This window comes from Tenrec ecaudatus, chromosome 9, assembly GCF_050624435.1.
Source record: "Tenrec ecaudatus isolate mTenEca1 chromosome 9, mTenEca1.hap1, whole genome shotgun sequence".
NCBI classification, from domain to species: domain Eukaryota; kingdom Metazoa; phylum Chordata; class Mammalia; order Afrosoricida; family Tenrecidae; genus Tenrec; species Tenrec ecaudatus.
This window is the reverse complement of record NC_134538.1, coordinates 101,185,285-101,204,264: the sequence shown is the minus strand read 5'-3', so window position 1 is coordinate 101,204,264 and position 18,980 is coordinate 101,185,285. Positions and strand designations below refer to the sequence as shown.

At 42.7% G+C, this 18,980-nt stretch overlaps 1 protein-coding gene across 5 annotated transcripts; it reads left to right on the top strand.

Annotated features, from left to right (window-relative positions):
* The first annotated feature begins 1,608 nt into the window (after positions 1 to 1,608).
* On the top strand, positions 1,609 to 17,678 carry C1GALT1 (core 1 synthase, glycoprotein-N-acetylgalactosamine 3-beta-galactosyltransferase 1). 5 transcript variants are annotated; one of them, XM_075558375.1, is made up of 4 exons: positions 1,609 to 1,912; positions 9,856 to 10,092; positions 11,496 to 12,163; positions 15,823 to 17,678. In XM_075558375.1, the coding sequence occupies exons 2-4, from the start codon at positions 9,873 to 9,875 to the stop codon at positions 16,024 to 16,026; spliced, it is 1,092 nt and encodes a 363-aa protein (XP_075414490.1). In that variant the 5' UTR covers positions 1,609 to 1,912; positions 9,856 to 9,872; the 3' UTR covers positions 16,027 to 17,678. The 5 variants fall into 5 exon arrangements, with proteins under 5 accessions (XP_075414490.1, XP_075414487.1, XP_075414488.1 ...); XM_075558372.1 differs by having other exon boundaries at positions 1,611 to 1,841; XM_075558373.1 differs by lacking the exon at positions 1,609 to 1,912 and adding an exon at positions 1,949 to 2,320.
* Positions 17,679 to 18,980: the final 1,302 nt, after the last annotated feature.

Genomic DNA, 18,980 nt, shown 5'->3' with positions numbered 1-18,980 from the left:
TTCTCCTGTGAAAAACTAAAGGTTTGGATTAGAACCCCCTGATGTGCTTTTTACCTTTTAGAATTCTTGTGGATGACTCTTTTTGACCTCCTCGAGGCCAGAACCGAGTAGGCAAGTGAAGCAAAGCAGGCGATGTTATCAGCCAAGTGTTAGACGTAACCACAAAATCAGCCATTCAATCCACCAGCGACTACCAGGGTGAAAGATGAGGTTATCTGCTTCCATAAAGATTTACAGCCTCAGAAATCGTATATAGGATTTAGAGGAATCATAATCTAGTCGAGGACAGTGGAGGTGGACTTTGGTAAACAGATGAAAGGGGGAACCAACGAACATAAAATCCACTGCCACCCAGTTCATTCCAACTCACAGCAACACCTAGGGCGTCCCAGGCGTCCTAAATCTTTCCACGGCAGCTACCCTCTTTCTCTCCTCTTGTGACTGGTGGATTTCAACCCCTGACCTTGAAGTCAGCAGTCTCACACTGACTAGACAAAGGTACAGTTGTTCATTATTTCTGCCACGCATGCTGTTAAGAAATCTGTCCAAGTTTACCAAGTTAATAGGTGGAGGGTCTGGTTTTCCAGGCCCAGCCAATCAGCTTTCAGAGACCACACTCTTGTTTCCTGTGTCATGGACCATAAAGAACTACCGGAGGAGGGATTTTAAAGGAAGCAGTAGCTTCCACAGATTGGCCGACAGATGCTCAATCCCTAAAAAGCCTAGACTTTCTCCATCTTTTGACTTTGGTAGAGTTCTACCGGTGGCAGCTCCCTGCCTTCTATTCCAAAAGGATCTTATTTTTATTTATTTGAAAACTATGAGGAACCTCTTCCGGCCATGTCTAGGGCAGTATTTCCTAAATGGGTGATACCGCTCCTGGAGGGCTCCGGAACGACTCAGGGGGGCTGCAAATGCAGATAACTTACATTCTGGATAAAAAAAAGGGGGGGGGGGTTTCTCGATACCAAGGAGGCAGCTGAGTTTTGTTTTGTTTTTGTGAAAAGGAAGCAGCAGGCCAAATAAGTTTGGCAACTATTGGGCAAAAGGCCACATGTGCCTATGAGAGCTTTGTGGTATCATTAACTAGGGTTTCAGCCCTTCCTGGCTCGCTCCTTGGATTACCCTGCACCTATCCGCATACTTATCTCCTTGTATTTCCTTTCACTAAGGCCAGAGAGTAAATCATGAGACCACAGCAAAGAATAAACGAAAACAGGCAGGTCTGAAGCAGGGCAGAGCCGCCTCTCGGAATAGACTGTACCCCCGGCAAAAGCCCTGCAGGAACCCCCAGTCTCAGTCCTGTGGCTTCCCGTGGGCCACCCTCAAACCCGGGAATCGGGCAAAAAGTTCGAGGCCAATCGGAGGAGGGGAGACCGGAAGACTGAAACCGAAAAGAGGCTGTGGCGAAACCCCAGAGACCCCGACTTCCCAGACCTCTTCGCAAAGGGGCGGGGCGTGCGCAAGGCGGCCAATTCCCGCGTCCGCACGTCGCCGGAGCCCCGCCCCTCCCGGCCCCCTCCGCCCCGCCCTTCCCCGAGGCTGGTGCGGCGGCGACGTCGGCGCTAGGAGACCCCTGGGCGGCGGCTGCGCCGTAGACCGGTCGTGGCCGGAGCGCGCCGGGAGGCGGGGCGGAGCGAGCGGGCGGGAGCGCGCTCGGGGCCCGCCTGGGCCGCTGCCGCCGTTGCTGCCGCGGCCCTGGTATGATCTGGGCGGCGGCCAGCGGCCCCGGCTAGCGGCCCCAGCACCTCAGCGACTGGCGAGCGGAGCGCGGTAGCCGGCCCAGTGTCGTCCTCTCTCCGCCCCCTGGAGGGGCGGGCGGGAGCTGCCGCCCATGTCAGGTACGGCCGGCGGAGGCGCCGCTCACTGCGGTGCGGGCTCTCGGCTCCCTCGCCCTCCCCGTCTTGTGGGGGTACGTGCGGCCGGGGTGCGGAGAGAGCCCGGAGGGGGGGACCAGACCCGGCGCCGGTGAACAGGTGTCCGGGGTCGCAGCCGGCGCGGAGCGGGGTCCGGGCTCGGCAGGGAGGCGCGAGGCACGTCCCGCAGCCGGCGTCCCGGAGAGCTGCCGCGGGTGCGCACGGAGCCGCTGCTCCGTGGACTTGCCGCCGCCGCCTCGTCGGGGAGCCCGCCCGCTGCCCGCCCACCGCGTGCCCCCCGGGGCCGCCGCCTGAGCTGCGGGTCGGGTCGAGCTGGGCGCTGCCGCCGCCGGGGGCACCTTCCCCGAGCGCCTCGGGGCTGCCGCGCCGCCCGAGCTGGGTGCGGTGAGCGGGAGTCTTCCTGGAGCGCCCGCAGACTTGCTGCGGGCTCGCTTGGATCACAGGTCTGCCTGGCGCCCTTTTCGTTTTTCGGTATCCCCCCTCCCCCCAATTTCATTGCTGCTGGTAGAGGGAACACGCCTGGTGTGTCAGGGCACTTGCTGCCGGGCAGGAAAGGGGTTCTCAAGTCAAACCTTTCCGGACACCCCCACCCCCCACAAAGTGTGATGGCGCTCGTAGGTACTGGCTTACAGATGCTTTAAATTGGGGTCAAGTGTGCACTCTTAGGAACTAACCAGAATTCAGGAGGAGATTTGTCCTTGCTTCCATGAGTCAGAATCGACCAGAAGTCCTTGGGTTTGGCTCTAGGTTTCACCCATGACCCCTTCCTGTGTAATTGGGGTCGAGGTGAACGCTTGGTGAATCATGGGGAAAAGTTGATCAGATTTATAATCTAGTTCTCGGAATTTATTGTAAGTGTCGCCACTTTTTAACGTTTTTAAGATTGAGGAGTATTGTGCTAACCAGGAACTGATTTCCTTATGGGTTACGAAGCTACATAGAAATTCGATGTACCTTACCTCGCTGTTGTGGAGTCAGTTCTGAGTCATAGCGACTCTGGAATAGGGGAGAACTTCCCCCGCGGGTTTTCGGGACGCTAACCTTTTACATGAGTAGAAAGGCTTTCTCAGGTCACCAGAGGAAATGTGAAAGGGCCAGAAATATGCTCACTTCCTAACATTTGAGCATCGAACTAGCGGCTGCCTGGTGCCGGGGAAAGGTGTCCATAATTTCATGTTGCTAAAATCTGGTATAGGTTTAGACAGAGGGAATCTTGACAACTTTCCATTTTGCATACTTACACTGTGAGCATTCTGTTGATAGTACACTGCTCTCAGTCCCTGCCAGCCGTATTTGTTGAAGGAGCGCTGGTGACTCGGTAGTTAAAAGTGCTCAGCTGCTGCCAGAAAACCAGCCACCCTCCAAAGAGAACCAAGAAGCAGGCAGATCCTGCCAAACTCTGGGCGCAGTTCTCTCTAGTGGCTCACTGGGTACTGTACTCTCAGAGGTTAGCACTTTGGTTTTGGTGAGTATCTTGATGTACAATTTAAGGGACTGTAAAGTTCCAGGTTACTAAACAGTTCACTTTTTCACCGTCTGTTGTGAAACAGTGATTTTGTAAGGAAAGTATAGTTTGACTCCAGATTCTTCATAAGAACATAGTATGGTTTTAGAGTGTCTGTGGCATTGTATTAAATGCCTATATTCAGTTTGTATTTTTCTGTATCTTTTTGCTTAGAGCTCAGTATTTTAAAATATTCTGTGCTTACAACCCATTTAGAGATGGTTATGCTCTGATGTTTGTTGATTTAAAGCCACTAGGGTCTATCTTGGTTTGTTTTGGGGTTTTTTTTATTAATCATTTTATTGGGGGCTCTTACAAATCTTACAGCAATCCATCCTCAGTTGTATTAAGCACACTTGTACATATGTTGCCATCATCATTTCTAAAACCTTTTCATTCTTTGTGAGCCCTTGGTATCTGCTCCTCTTTTTTTCCTATCCCTCCCCCACCCTCATGTATCCTTCATCACTTATCTATTATTGTCTTTTCATGTCTTACACTGTCGTTATCTCCCTTCACCCACATTTCTGTTATTCCTTGGGGGGGAGGGACTACACATTCAACCTTGTGATGGGTTCCCCCTTTCTCCTCTTCCCCGCTCCCCTCCCATCCCTTTAATCTCATGATATTACTACTCCCACTACTGTACCTGAGTGTGTTATTTGTCCTGAATTCCATGTGCTGAGAGCTCTTATCTGTACCAATGTGTGTTCTCTAGTTTAGCCAGATTTGTAAGGTAGAACTAGGTCATGGTAGTGGGAGGAGGTGGGGAGCATTCAGGAACTAGAGGAATGATGTTTCATCCATGCTATACTGTACTGTGGTTGAATCATCCCTTCCTTGTAACCCTTCTGTGGGGATGTCCAGTTGTCTACAGATGAGTTTTGGGTCTCCACTACAACCCTCCTCTTTCACATCCGTATAATTACTTGTTTTGGGTCTTTTGATACCTGATATCTGATCCTGTTGACACCTCATGATCACACAGTCTATATATGCTTTGTTGCTTCTTTGCTAGAAAGCTGCTTGTTTATTTTCAAGCCCTTAAAACCCCAGATGCTCTATCTTTTGCTAACCGGGCACCATCAGCGTTCTTCACCACATTTACTTATGCACCCATTTTGTCTTCAGTTGATCGCATCAGGAAGGTGAGTATCAAAGAGTGCCAGGTTATTAGAACAAAGTATTCTTGTGTTTAGGGAGGCCTTGAGTAGTGACCCAAAGTCTATCTGCTTTCTTAATGCTTAGCATGTAAATATATGTACATTGGCTTCTGTCCTTTGCATTATAAATTAATATTTTAACATATATACATGCTTGTAGCTTTTGTCTCCTATTTCCTCTATTTCCTTTCACCTTCCTCCAGTCCCACTATCATGCTCACCCTCCATTCGGTGCTCAGTAACTCCTCTTGGATACATTGTACTTGATCCAACCCCACCAGGCATTCTATGTGCTCATCACCATCAATTTTAGATCTCTTGTTCCGTTATCCCTGAGTTTGTTGTCTCCCCACCCTCTCTTCTGTCATATCGCCCCAGGACAGCTGGTCCACGATTGTTTGTCATGCCTATCTTATATAGATAGACATAGGGTGAAAAATAAATAAATTAAAAACGATAGACAGTTCCAGGTCCGTTTACTGACCTTTATGAGTGTTTTCCAATCAGGTCAAGGTGCCAAGCACTAGGAGCTATTTTTGAATAAATTTAATACCCATAAATTCTTAAGAATTTTATCACAAATTTATTTTGACGTGCATATAACTAATTCATGCTGACCTAGTCATAGAAATATTAAACTGAGATTGGGCATGTGCTATGTCCTTTTTGTATGTTGGTTTATGCTTGCTAAGGTGAAGATTACATTTTATGATATAGGAACTTTAGAAACTATAGCTGTTTAGTCTTAGTATTGTGGAGTTCTTGCAGTTCTAAAGAAACATTAACGAGATAATGGGAAACACAGTACTAAAGTTCAATTCAAGTTTCCAGAAAGTGGATTACTGCCACTTTAAAGCCAGCCTTCAAAAGATTTGCCCTGAGTGAAGAGGCTAGTGTGTAGACTATACCAAAGATGAAAGAAAGGTATGATAAATTTCTTTTTACCTGGAATTCAGTATGATCCAGGACATTCTTTTAAAAGAAGGGGAGGGGAACTGCTTCATAAAGGGTGAAGTTAGCATTTTGCCAAAAAATCAAGTTAGAAGAGTCCTAATGTACACTTAAAATATTGATTTTTCATTTTACAACTGTTGGGGAGCAAAAGAGACCCACACATTTAAAATATAATGTGTAGAGGACATTTATTAAGTCTTAAACAGGATAAAAGCCAAGACACATCATCTGGATGAAGGAGACCATCAACAGGAAGCTATAAGGACACTCAAGAATTTACAGAGAGCCTGTGGCTTAAATAGGACAGGAAACTGTCATAGAAACATGGCAGGCCACAGATTAGTACCTCACGGTGGAGGCAGGCGGAACTACACACAAGAGCTGAGAAGGTTCCTGGCCCTCAGACCATGGAGGTCAGGGTATGACCGTGTGCCTATAGGCCCTAGTGCCCCAGTTCCCGTTTACGACCCTCCTTTCCTGAACTGGTTATAGGAGTGGCAGCAGTCCACTTTCAAACACACTCCGCTTTCATCAAGTTGCCTATTACAAGGTCAGAAATTCATTGGAGCTGGCATCCTCATGGAGAGTCCAAATGGCCTTTAGGCTTGTACCCTTCTGTAAAACGTAGCACTCAGAAATGGCAAAGGCTCCTTTGAGAAGAAGATAAAAAGAATTTTGCATTTGTGAAACCCATAAAAATATAGAACCCTATGTTAAGGTTGACTAGAGAAACAAATTCATAGACACTCGTGTCTATAAGAAAGAGAGTTATATTAAAAAGCAATTGTATATTGAGAAAATAGCCCAGTCCAGATCAAGCCCCTAAGTCTGATATTGGCCCATATGTCCAGTACTAGTCCATACATTCTCTTTTATATTCACGCAGCACATGGAATGATGCTGAATGCAGGAAGATCAGAGACGAGTGGGTGGAAAGTTGTGGATCCAGTGACTGTAGAAACATCTCATTGCTGGCATGGGTCTCCATGTGTCTCCTCCAGCTCTGAGTGCCGCAACAGCAGGAAAGGGAAGGCAGAGAGTGTGCCCCACCTCCAGGGAGGAAAATGTTCCCCAGTATACTCAGGAGAAGGCCACGCTCACACTGAGGCATGATTGGCTATGCCCTGATTGACAGGCTAGACTCCACCCCTTCACTCAAGTTGACAGGAGAGTGTGTAACTGCCACAAACCCCAAAAGAAAATCTCATTAAGTTCACACATGTAGTACAGGCTACCAAGCACATTGGTGGAGAGCAGGGATAGCAATTGAGGAGATTCTGAAAGAGGAAACTTGATTAGTGTACAATGAACATTACGTATAATGCTTTTAAACCGATGGAAGCTGGATAATAGGCCTACTTGAAGTCATATACAATTTGGTGTGCCTATTTGCAAACTTGATTATAGGATTCAGTTTATCTTCTGCTAACCCCATTGCCATTGATTCCAAGCTATAGAGGACAGGATAGAAACACCCCGTGTGGAGAAGCACACTTCCTCCTCTTTCTCCCGCAGTGCTGCTGACGGACTGGAGTCACTGACCTTCAGTCGGCAGCTGGGACCATCACTCTTGTGCTAGCAGGGCTCCTCTCCCTCCTGAACAGGTTTCCCTCCACTCTCCAAAAGCTGAGTACTCCTTTGAGATCTTTCATGTGCTGAAATGTAAAAGGAAGAAGCAACAATCATTAATTTTTATTTTTAAAAGTATTTTTATTAAAATTTTTATTTTTAGTATTTATCATATTTTTAATTTACATTAATTTCAAAGAAGTCCCAGGCACACACAAAAGTAACGTACCAAGTAATAATAATACATAAAACCTTGAATAGCACTAAATGTGTAGTGTTCACAGATACAATTCAGAGCTGTGCAGCTTGATGCTGGGAGAGCCACTGACCAGATGGAAACAGTAAACACGATGGCTAAATCAAATCCACAACATATTGGGTGTGGATAGGTGCTCTAGGGAAGCCCTCCCCAGGGAGAGAACTGAAGGAATTAGAGGGTCAGCCTTGTCTGCGTCTCCTTGGGACATGTTTCCAACAGAGAACAACACGGAGTACAGAGCTAGAACTCAGTAAGCAAAGAACGGAGGGTTAGGTTTCAACCTGTGAAATTGCTGCCGGGCCTCCGTTTTTGAACTGCAGAATACCAAGTACTCCCAAGAGTAGTCAGAAACAAAGGAGTAGGGGTAGGAAGCTAGAGTCTGTGAAAGTCATCTTAAAGACTGGCATTTCTTTCTGAGTAGATGGGGCAACCCTAGACCCTAGGACCTAGAGGATTTTGAGAAACTGAATGATGTGATCTAAGTTTTAAAAGGAAGGATTACTTTGGTCTCTTGTCAAAATAGACTGAAGAAGGAAAATAGTTTTTTTAATTAATTTTGTTGGCATATATTTCACATTTCATACAATTTAATCTTCCAATCATATTAAGAATTGTGTAATCACCCCCATAATCAATTTCAGAACATATTCTGTACTTGTTAGCTCACCATTCCCACCTGTCTTCCCCTACCGTCCATCTAGATATTATTAATCCAGTTACTGTATAGATTTACATCATGCAAAACACAAACAGGAAGCAAACAGACAAACACAACAACAAACCAGTGGTAAGACACAGAAAAGCCTCAATGGAAAAGAAAGCAGAAAATCCTAAAAACTGAAACAACTTTAAAATGGGTCAAAAGGGAGAAAAATGATAAGGTATTTCATTATAACCTGACTACAACTGCCATCATCAACTTGACAATGCTCTTTCTGCAAACAGGATGTTCACAGTTTAAACACGGATACCATTTCCTTCTTCAGGCTTGGATTTTATTATTTTACAATCCTTGGATCACACAAGCTGGTGTGAACTCTTGTTACTTCAGTCACTCAGTTTCCCTCCACAAAAGCAACCAATTTTACAACCTGTCTTTATAGATTCTTCTATATATTATAAATTGATTGTAACAGGTTAATGGAGTGGTTCTCAACCGGGCCATTTTGGCAACCCCAGGACATATGGCCCTGGCAGTACAGTATTATAAATGCTAAGTTGTTAACTGAAATGTTGGCTGTTCACAGAAAAGCCTGCTTCCATAATGATAACAGCTTTGGAAACCTCTGGGGCAGTTCTATCTTGTCCTCCAGGGTCACTGTATGTCAGTTTACTCTCTGGAAGTGGGTTGTGGGCTTGAAGATATTTTTGGTTGCCACAACTAGGAAGTCATGGTGCCGATGTGGTGTTTCTTGTTGGAAACTGAAGGACTGGATGAGAATGGAGCACCAAATCCTCTGTGCTCCTAATAATGAGTTTGGGAAGCCAACTCCAGTGGGGGAGACCCTCACGGTTATGAGATACAAATCATTCTTAGTACACATTCTCATGCCTACCACCCCCAAAAAGAGCTGTCATAAAGAAGCTACCTTAAAAGATGTCTGATAACTGCGCTGGTTAGTCACTGTGCCTGGAGGTTATCTGTAGATGAGCCATCAGTTTCTATAGCCTGACCCGCAGTAAAACGTAGCCAGCCTTCTCAGGACATCTCTTCCTGAGAGGGATCATAGTTTGCTCTCCTGGGGAGGTCTCGGGCGCCCAAGGTCACCTAGCACTAGTTCAAGATGATGATTCATTTCATTTCTGTTTATTATGTTACCCACTTAGCTATTACCCATTGACTATGTAATATGTTTGCTGTATTACCTGTATGCCTTTTGAAAGATCTGTAAACCTTGTGATTATATGTAGCCATTGGAAAATATACTCATTGTCTTGCTCCTAACATAGGGACAAGAAGCCCCTGTGTCCCACTGCCTCTCTTATTTCCCATAATCACAAAGTGTTCCTGAGGACCCCTGTGACTGTTGGTGGTGCATCTAGTGGGAGGAGCCAGGAATACTGCTAAACAACTAACATCACTAGGACAGGTCAGTCCCCAAACAAAGAGCCAGGTCAGCATGTCACTAGTACCTAAGTTGAAAAGTGTAGCTCAGTGGGATTTATAAAGATTGCATAGTTGGCAAAGGTAAGAGTGTAGTGTAAACAAGAGAAGACAGTCAGAACAGAGGAACCAACTGCACTGGGCTCTTTAAGGAGCTACAGGTAGTTAAGATTGCTGAAGTATAAATGATTAGGCATTGGGTGACAGCAGGGAGAACTTCTGTATGTATATCATGTTAATTAAAATGCCTGCCATTAAACCCCCTACGGAACACTGTTCTGCTCTGAGACACGTGGCCTCACCATGAGTAGCACTCAACTGACTGCAGCTGCTTAGGAAGAAAAGTTATGGCTTTTTACTTTTGCTTCTATATGTTACTTTGTTATTTTATATCATCCTGCTTTTTTTTTGTTTGTTTCTTACAGAAATACGCTTTCGGGAAATGGCCTCTAAATCTTGGCTGAATTTCTTAACATTCCTCTGTGGATCAGTGATCGGATTTTTTATATGTTCTCAGCTATTTAGTATTTTCTTGGGAGAACAAAGTGACACCCAGCCTAGTATCCTTCATAATGATCCCCATGCTAGGCATTCAGATGACAGCGGGCACGGGCATCTAGAAGGGCAGATGAACTTCAACGCAGACGTCAGCCAACATACAGGTAGGATGCATTTTATTAAGAAGTTAGCATAAGCAGTAATATTTCAGTCTATGAAAGTGTTTGGAGAATTGGAGAAAAAGTTATTTGCATTCTGTGATATAACTGATAGGGCTGTTGATGAAAGTGAACTCTCTATTCCAGATATTAAATTGCATCAATTCTTGCTTTACCTCAGGAGAAGGGAATTGCTGAAACAAAATTTATTTAGGGAGTAAGATACTCATTTTAAAGTTATTCCTGAGTAGGACCAGTTCAGCAACTGTAATTTGAGGAAAGACATACTTTGCAGATTAGATTTGTCTCTTAAAACGGTTCTTTAGGTGTGATTTTTTCCACGTGTTTGCCGTGCTTCAGTTCTAGCTATGGCTGGTCTTGGTTTGTAGACAGTCGAAGGATAAAAACTCAATGTAGACTTCTATTAGTCGCTAATATAACCAATGTTTTATCCTCTGGAAGGCACTGAAATCTAGAGAAGTAGAACGCTGGGGGATATTGGTTCTAGTTTTCCTGACCACCTATTTCTAAACAGATTTTCTTAATGAATCTACTTTGTGCCTCTTACATGTTGGTTTTCTCTAAGCAGCTGATCTTGGGCTCTCTCAACAATTGTGGTTTTAACTTCCATCCGTTTCTTAGCCCAGTTTTTGTCAGCCCAGTTCCAGCCACTGTCAGAGGATGCAACCAAAAAGGTCTTTGCAAATTGTGATTTATTTTTTTTTTTGGACAGAGAAAGGGTATAAGCAACTTGAGAACAATTGGAATTTCGCATTGGGGGAGTGGGGCATTAAGAATTGCTTCTTCTATCTTCACAGCAAATAACTTCTTCCCAAGTATCAAAATCTGGTTGTACTTTATCAACTAGGAAATCAAAACTGATGAAATAGTTAACTACTGCCACTTCAATCGCATGTCTCTCCTGTCCTTTGTCTCTCCCAGCCTTCTCTCTCCTGCCCTTGGAAGCTCATTGAGAGCAGTAAAAATTGCTGTCAGTGTTCTATTGAGAACCAGAGACTTTCTTAGTAGTATCAAGTCAAGAAGCAGAGGCTATTTAAGGCAATGCTTAAGGTGCATGCAAATTGCCAAGAGAACTTGTTAAAATGCCAATTGTGGTTCTGTAAATCTGGAGTGGGGCCTGAGATTCTGCATTTCTGACAAACTCCCAGGTGGTTGGTTAGTCAGCACAGTTTGAGGAGTCTGAACTTCAGCTATTGTGACAACTCTTCTCAGTGCCGGTGGTCTACTAGACAGATCGACATGAAACCAATAAATATGAATGCCAGTTCACTCCCCCCAGCCCAATCACTAATGATAAATGGATAAATAGAAAGGGGAGAGAGGTCTCTGAAGTTGTTTTTAAAATGCTTTATTGAATATAATTTTTATTTTTTTATTCTGTTTAATAGATGAGAACACAGACGTCTCCAAAAAACTCTACCAGAAAGTTAAAATCCTTTGCTGGGTAATGACAGGGCCTCAAAATCTAGAGAAAAAGGCCAAGCATGTCAAAGCTACTTGGGCCCAGCGTTGTAACAAAGTATTGTTTATGAGTTCCGAAGAAAATGTCGACTTCCCTGCTGTGGGATTAAAAACGAAAGAAGGTCGAGATCAACTGTATTGGAAAACCATTAAAGCTTTTCAGTACGTCCATGACCATTATTTAGAAGACGCTGACTGGTTTATGAAAGCCGATGATGATACTTACGTGGTCCTAGACAATTTGAGATGGCTTCTCTCAAAACACGACCCTGAAAAACCCATTTACTTTGGGAGAAGATTTAAGCCGTATGTAAAGCAGGGCTACATGAGTGGGGGAGCGGGATACGTACTAAGCAAAGAAGCCTTAAAGAGATTCGTTGATGCATTTAAAACGGACAAATGCACGCATAGTTCTTCCATTGAAGACTTGGCCCTGGGGAGATGCATGGAGATCTTAAATGTAGAAGCAGGAGATTCCAGAGACACTACTGGAAAAGAGACTTTTCATCCCTTTGTACCAGAGCACCACTTAATCAGAGGTTATCTACCCAAAACCTTTTGGTACTGGAATTATAACTATTATCCTCCTGTAGAGGTAAGTTTAGAAGTTTTGTAACTGTACAAGTATTTAATCTGATTTACCTATTGATATCAGTGTTTTTAACCTAAAACATGTATGTTTCTTCTGTGACAATGCCTAAGGATTTTCCTTTGTTTTTGTTCGTTTAAAAATTAGAGTGGCTGAGTAAATGAAAGCCAATAGCAATTGGTGATAATATACACTAGGCACTGAGAATGTAGTTGCAGTTAAAACCTGGGTCCAGTCCTCGGGAACCTATGTTCCAGTTGAGGTAGTGATAAAAAGGGTCCCTGGTGGTGTAGTAGACTAAGTGTTAGGCTGCTAACTCCATGGTCTGTAGTTCAAACCTACCAGCCACTCTGCGGGACAAAGATGAGACTGCCTGCGTCTGTACAGACGGACAGTCACTATGGCCACTGTGAAGCAGTCTTAGTATGATTTTGTAGTCGGGGAGCTGGTGCTGAGTGTCCTGAAGAAGGATAGAGCCAGCTAAGGAGATGAAAAGTGACTCAGTGGGCCCATCTGATTTGGGTCATTGAAAGGGATGACTTGAGCAGAACCTGTTAAGTTTGGGTGCAGTCTGTGGCAATCTAGGTAAACAGTCTCCCAGTCATCAGAACAATTTTGTGGAGGGAAACTGAGTGACTTGAATCTCGTCTTTCGATTAGCTGCTGAGTGTGTTAACCATTTAGCAATGTGTGGGGTCTTTTGGGTCATTCTGTTTGCTCGTCAGTTTCATTTACATCAACTGTTATGAATCCGTAATGTATTGATATATAGTTGAAGTAGAAAGTCTACATTAAGAAAGTCTAGATTATTTTCAAATTGTTAACTAATTTCTTCAGTATCATTTAATACTAATTTGAAATGACTCCTTTAACAGTTACTAAAATCCACCAAACAGTTGCTGTGGAATCAGTTCTAACTTGTGAGAATTTTGTGTCCCAGGGGAAAACTGTGCTCCCTGAGACTTTGAATGGCTGACTTCAGAAGCAGATGTCCAGCACTTTCTTCCCAGCCACCAATGATTTGGCTCAGAACCCTCTGTTAGCAGTTGAACTGGTTAACCCTTTGCTCCGAGTAACAGTACAAGCTTTAATAGCTTATCGTTTCCACAAGTAGCTCTCTCAAAATTAAACCAAACTCACGGCCATCAACTCGGGATCGGCTCGTGTTGTCCCTGTAGGGCATGGTAGACTTGCCCTGCGGTCTCCAGGACCATCCTTCATTATGGGAGTAGAGAGCCTGCCTTCACCTCCCAGAGGCTGGTGGTTTCTGAAAGACCGACTTTGCAATTAGCAGTCCTGCGTGTAACCCAGGAATCGGCAGGGCTCTCTGACAGATGAGATTGGACTGAGTATTCTACTTAAGCTCTTTTTAAAAAAATTAATCCTTTTTTAACTGGTGTCTATGAAAGCTGGCTTTATTTTGCTTGTTTTAAACATTTTTGGTCTGTTGCTAGAATCTTTTTTTCTGCTAAGTTTTCACCTGAAACTTTGTTTTCTTCCTAATACTTGTAACTCTTTTATTGCTTATAATGCTTCCTAATAACCTGGCCACCCAATAAAAGCAAAATAAAATAGCACAATAAAGTATAACATAATTAATGTGCTTATTGTTACCAAAAGTATTAGTATAATATGTCAGAGTCATATAAAAACTGTTCTGAGAGACTCTGCAATTTGTTTTGTTTTTTAATCATTTTATTGGGGGGTCTATAGCTCTTAGGAGGCTCTGCAGTTTGCATGGACCTGTCCCGCTCTGGTTCTTCAGGTCAGTGTACACTGTGCAGGACAGTAGCACTAGCCCCTTGTGCCTCTGAGCACTTGAAGTGTAACTAGTCCAGATTGAGATGTGCTCTATGTGCAGACTGCACACCTGATTCAAAGACAGAACAAGAAATAAAGATGTCATTTAGTTTTAAAATACTTATTGCATATTTAAATAATGTTATATATTTATTAAGTTAACTAAATAAAATTAATTTCGCCTATTTCCTTTTACCTTTTTCACATGACTTTGAGAAAGTGTAAACATTGTATTATGTGGCTCAGATGAATCCATTGAACAAAGTTGGTTTAGAAAAATCAGATATTGAAAAATGTATTTTTCTATTTGTTCCTATTCTAAGAATATTCCCCACGGCAATAAGAAGTAGGCACGAGGTACTCTTCTGACACATTTACCCAAGGATCCTACATATACATTGTTTGCTCCAGAGGAAATATCAGTGAGGAAGGCAGAGGAAGTCCAGTGGTCAATTTCCTGATAATTTGTACGGCATTGTAAGCTGTGGACCCCTGAACACGAATCGCTCAATGTTCCACAAGCCAGCGTGAATCTTCTCTGGGAAACTCTCTAGACTGCTTCTTTCCCTAAGTCCTTGATGTTTTTGGAGTCACCTGGATTGAACAGATACCAGTCCTGAGCCCCACATTCACTTTCTGCCTGCGAACTCTGGCACTAGGCTCTTTCTTTGTTGCTATTTTGTTTGAAACCTGTTCTCACACCAACCCTACCAAGAACCTATGTAACCTTTGGTTACAGTCTGTTTGGTTTCCATCCACATGTGCCCAGTAGAATCGCAGAATGGGATTTTCACGGCTGTGACCTCTCAGAGGCAGGTCACCAATCCTGTCTTCAGCCGCACCTATGGGTGGGTTCAAACCATTAACCTTTTGGCTCATAATGGAGTAATTAATCATGTGCGCCACCCAGGACTCTTCCTTACCAGGGAGCCATGTAAATATGATTGTTTGGTCAAGTGTTCTTGCTAACATGGACTCAAAGCATAGCACCAAACCAGTTTACACACTTTGTTTTCTCTAAGTAGCCACCTTGTAGGTGGGGAAATGGAAATTAATACCTCTCTGTATCTCTCTGCCATCATGTTGATGGCAATTCACAGCAACTCTATGACAGGATAGAATTGCCCTTAAGAGTTTCTGAGACGAACTTTTTTGTTTTTAATCGTTTTATTGACACTTCATACACATCTCACATAATTCAGTAGTTTAATCATACCAAGAAGAGTTGTAAAATCTTTACGGCAATCAAACTTAGACTCATTATGGGAGTAGAACGCCTCATCTTTCTTCCCTGGAGCGGCTGGTGGTTTCAAATTGCTTACCTTGCAGTTAACAGCTCAACACATTAAGTATTTAACTCTCAAGGTGTCATGGTCTAGTAGGTGAAAGCTGGATTTTGACCACGTCTGGCCCCACAGCTTCTTCTCTTAACCACTGTACTTGTTATACAGTTATCACAGTGTATTGGTAAAGTATTAGATCACACACAGACAGAATGGGCAAAGCCTTATAGTCCCTGAAGTCTGCCAAGGTCTCACATAGGCTGAGCCAAACAAAAAATATCATGAGAAAATTATAAAGAGAAACCTTTTGTGTGACAGCTGTCCTTTCATATGAAGCCATCTCAAGATTACCCCACCCCCAAGACACTAAAGTCTATGAAAGAATATGATTTTGGTTAAAGATCCTTGGGCAGTTTCGTGTTTGGTTTCAAGGAATTCTTGGTTTCTTCCACAAGTAGAATAAATTAAGCACCTCTACTTTAACTTCACTAGTTTGATTGTTTGAATTGTTGTGATAGTTTTTTCTTTATTACATGTTGACTGAATTATTTACTAATAACGCCTGTTTCTGCTATTTTTTTAGGGTCCTGGTTGCTGTTCTGATCTTGCAGTTTCTTTTCATTATGTTGACCCGACAACCATGTATGAGCTAGAATACCTCATTTATCATCTCCGTCCATATGGCTATTTATACAGATATCAACCTGCCTTACCCGAGAATATAGGAAAGGAAATAAGTGAAGCATATAAAAATGAAGATCCAAAAGTAAAAGTAGGAACTCCATGAAACCATCACCGGGGTTACATGTCCTGCACTGCACTGAAGGAGGACTCCTGCATTTCCAATAGAGAGCACTGACACCCAGGGAGCATTGCTGACGAGAAACCTGTCACACGGACGGCTGTACACTGACGCTTTAAAGGAGCTGTGAAGTGTATTAAAATGTGTTTTTGATACAGTAATATATACATATATATATATGAAGAACTTGTGTTTTCTAAATGGTGGCCAGCTTAGAGAAACTAGAAAGATATTTTGTTGTCTGTTTCTAACCACATAACATTATTGCCACTGAGAAGCAAAAGCAGGTACATTTGCTAAAACTACCCTACACCAACTTAGTACCATGCAAAGCGAAACAGATCTCTGCCTTAAAGAACACTTTAAAAAGAAATACTGTTTTCAGTGTTATTTGTAAACTCAAGATAAGAGTTTGTATTTGCAGTATGGCCTCAGTGAACCAAGTCCCACCACCCCACCTCCCAAAAGAAGAAACAAGGAAACACACATAGTTTCAGTCAGTGAAAATTTTACTGTCTATTTAGAATTGGAAGTATTTTTCTCAAACCCCCCCGTCCCCGCAAAACTAAGAACACTTGGCCTAAAGTGTGTTAATAAAATGATATCTTAATGTGATTATGAGCCTTGACTATAATCAGTGGTTAATTTTTGTCCTGCAATGAATAGTAGTCACAAGCCCCCATTGACTCTTTATATGTTTAACCACTCTTCAGTACCATTCACCACTATTCATACTTCTTTTCTCACAGTGCTAACAGCATTCAATACGCGTTTAAAAGTGTTTTGTGCCCAGATTTACTCACTGTTAGTTATGGGTACCAGTAAACTTACTGCTACTTGGGGATGCTTTTCTATCATTGCCTCTCAGGAATTACACATACCAGTTTTATAATTAATTTTATTTTTAAACATACCAGCTACATAATTATACTTCCTTTTATTCTCATTCTGTTAACAGGTGAGAATTTATTTGTGCCTTTCATAACTTGCATAAAAAGTTTTTAAAAATCTATGTTTAGGAGCTTAAGTGGCTATTTAGTACATTGGCAAAATAGTTCAAATGCAAGGTTTGACTAGAGTTAATTGGTACATTAGAAAATGGTGAGTGCATAAAGTATGCCATATTAAAAAATAATATACTCGATTTATAATTAACAGCCTGAAGTTTGAACTGACTTTTACTATTTGGGGCTGATTAAGTTTTGCCAGGGGATAATTCTAACAAACTAGAATACCCATCCCAAACTCTTAAAAACATTTCACAAATGTTTCATTCTAATTTTGTGATCCTCTATTTTGAATGTTTCTGGAAGAAAAGAAGCATTTTAATTTTCTCTGACTTTAGCAATAGTATGTGATTGTGTCATAACAGAATATTTTACTTTCTGTGAGATTATCTTTACTGTTAAAATCAATTTGTATTTCTTGTGCTTTCCATCCTGCCAATTTTGCATCTGACATGCCATTTACACTGTTGCTTAGCTAAAATATTTATTATACCAAAACATTGTCAAAATCATGACCTCTCTGGAGGACAGATTTGAGAGGATGTTCATTTCCATATCTAATTATAACTTTACCCACATAGTGAAAACACTGATCAATGATTATTTATTAAAGTTCTTTTTTTATTTTCATGTTAGTGTTCTCTATCAAATAAATAGCAAGGGATTCGGTTCCACTTTATGGACAACTGTGTATGCGAAATAATTTACAGTCCATACATGCTATTTTTCTCCACTGGAAATGCAGATGATTTGTGATTAACATCCAGAGACTTTAAAATTTTATTCACCAGAATTAACAGATGATTTTGAGTCAGACGACCTCAGCCCTGCTCCCTCCTGCCCTCCCTCCCTGGCTTTGTAACAACACCGAGCAGTTTACTGAGCTCCCTGTGCCTCAGTTTTCCCATCTGTCAATGCAGGATAATACTACCTACCTCACGGGATTTATATGAAGTGGAAATGAGTGAATATATTTAAAGCTCTTAGAAAACTCTGGCCCAGAGTAGGGAACAAGAGTTTATTGTTACTTGATGTGTTAGTATTCCATTCAAATGAAAGGAAAATTAATTTGATCAAATCATACCGAATGAAATATTTTTTACAATAATATGTGATAGTATTTATCTGAGCAGCCTTGTTGGCATAATGGTTATATGTTGTCTTGCTAACTGCAAGGTCAGCAGTTCAAAACCACCCCTCAGGAGAAAGATGAGGCTTTCCATGCCCATAAAGCAGTGGTTCTCACCTGTGGGGGTTGAATGACCCTTTCACAGGGGTCACCCAAGACCTTCGGAAAACGCATATTTCTGGTGGTCTTCGGACTGGAGACAGCGCTCCTCTATGGGTCTCCAGGCGGGTCCACCCACATGCAGATAGGCCCACATACAAGCACCGGTGTGAAGACTGGTCCACATGTTGCATCATGCTTCAAGACAAAATTTCATTTATTTGTTATTAAAACATTTCACAATATAGAATTACAAGTTGTTTTTGTGATTAATCACTATGCTTTTATAATGTTCAATTTGTAGTAATGAAAATATATCCTGCATATCAGATATTTACATGACGATTCATAACAGCAGAATTACAGTTATGAGGTAGCAACGAAAATAATTTTATGGTTGGGGGTCGCCACAAAACAACCTGAAGACCTGTATGAAAGGTCGCCGCGGTATTAGGAAGGTGGAGGACCACTGCCACAGAGAGAGATCACCTTGGGACCTCACAGGGCAGTTCTGCTCTGTCCTGGAGGGAACTGGGAGTCAGCATCAACTCGATGGCCGTGAGCATGTTTCTCTTGCCTCCTGTGTGTCAGGCACTGTGCTTAGGTACTCTGTATAAATTAGCAATCTTCCTCACACAGGGCTATTACAGGTGAAGAAACTGAGGTTCAGAGACTAAGTAACTTCCTCTGTGTCACTATGCTCA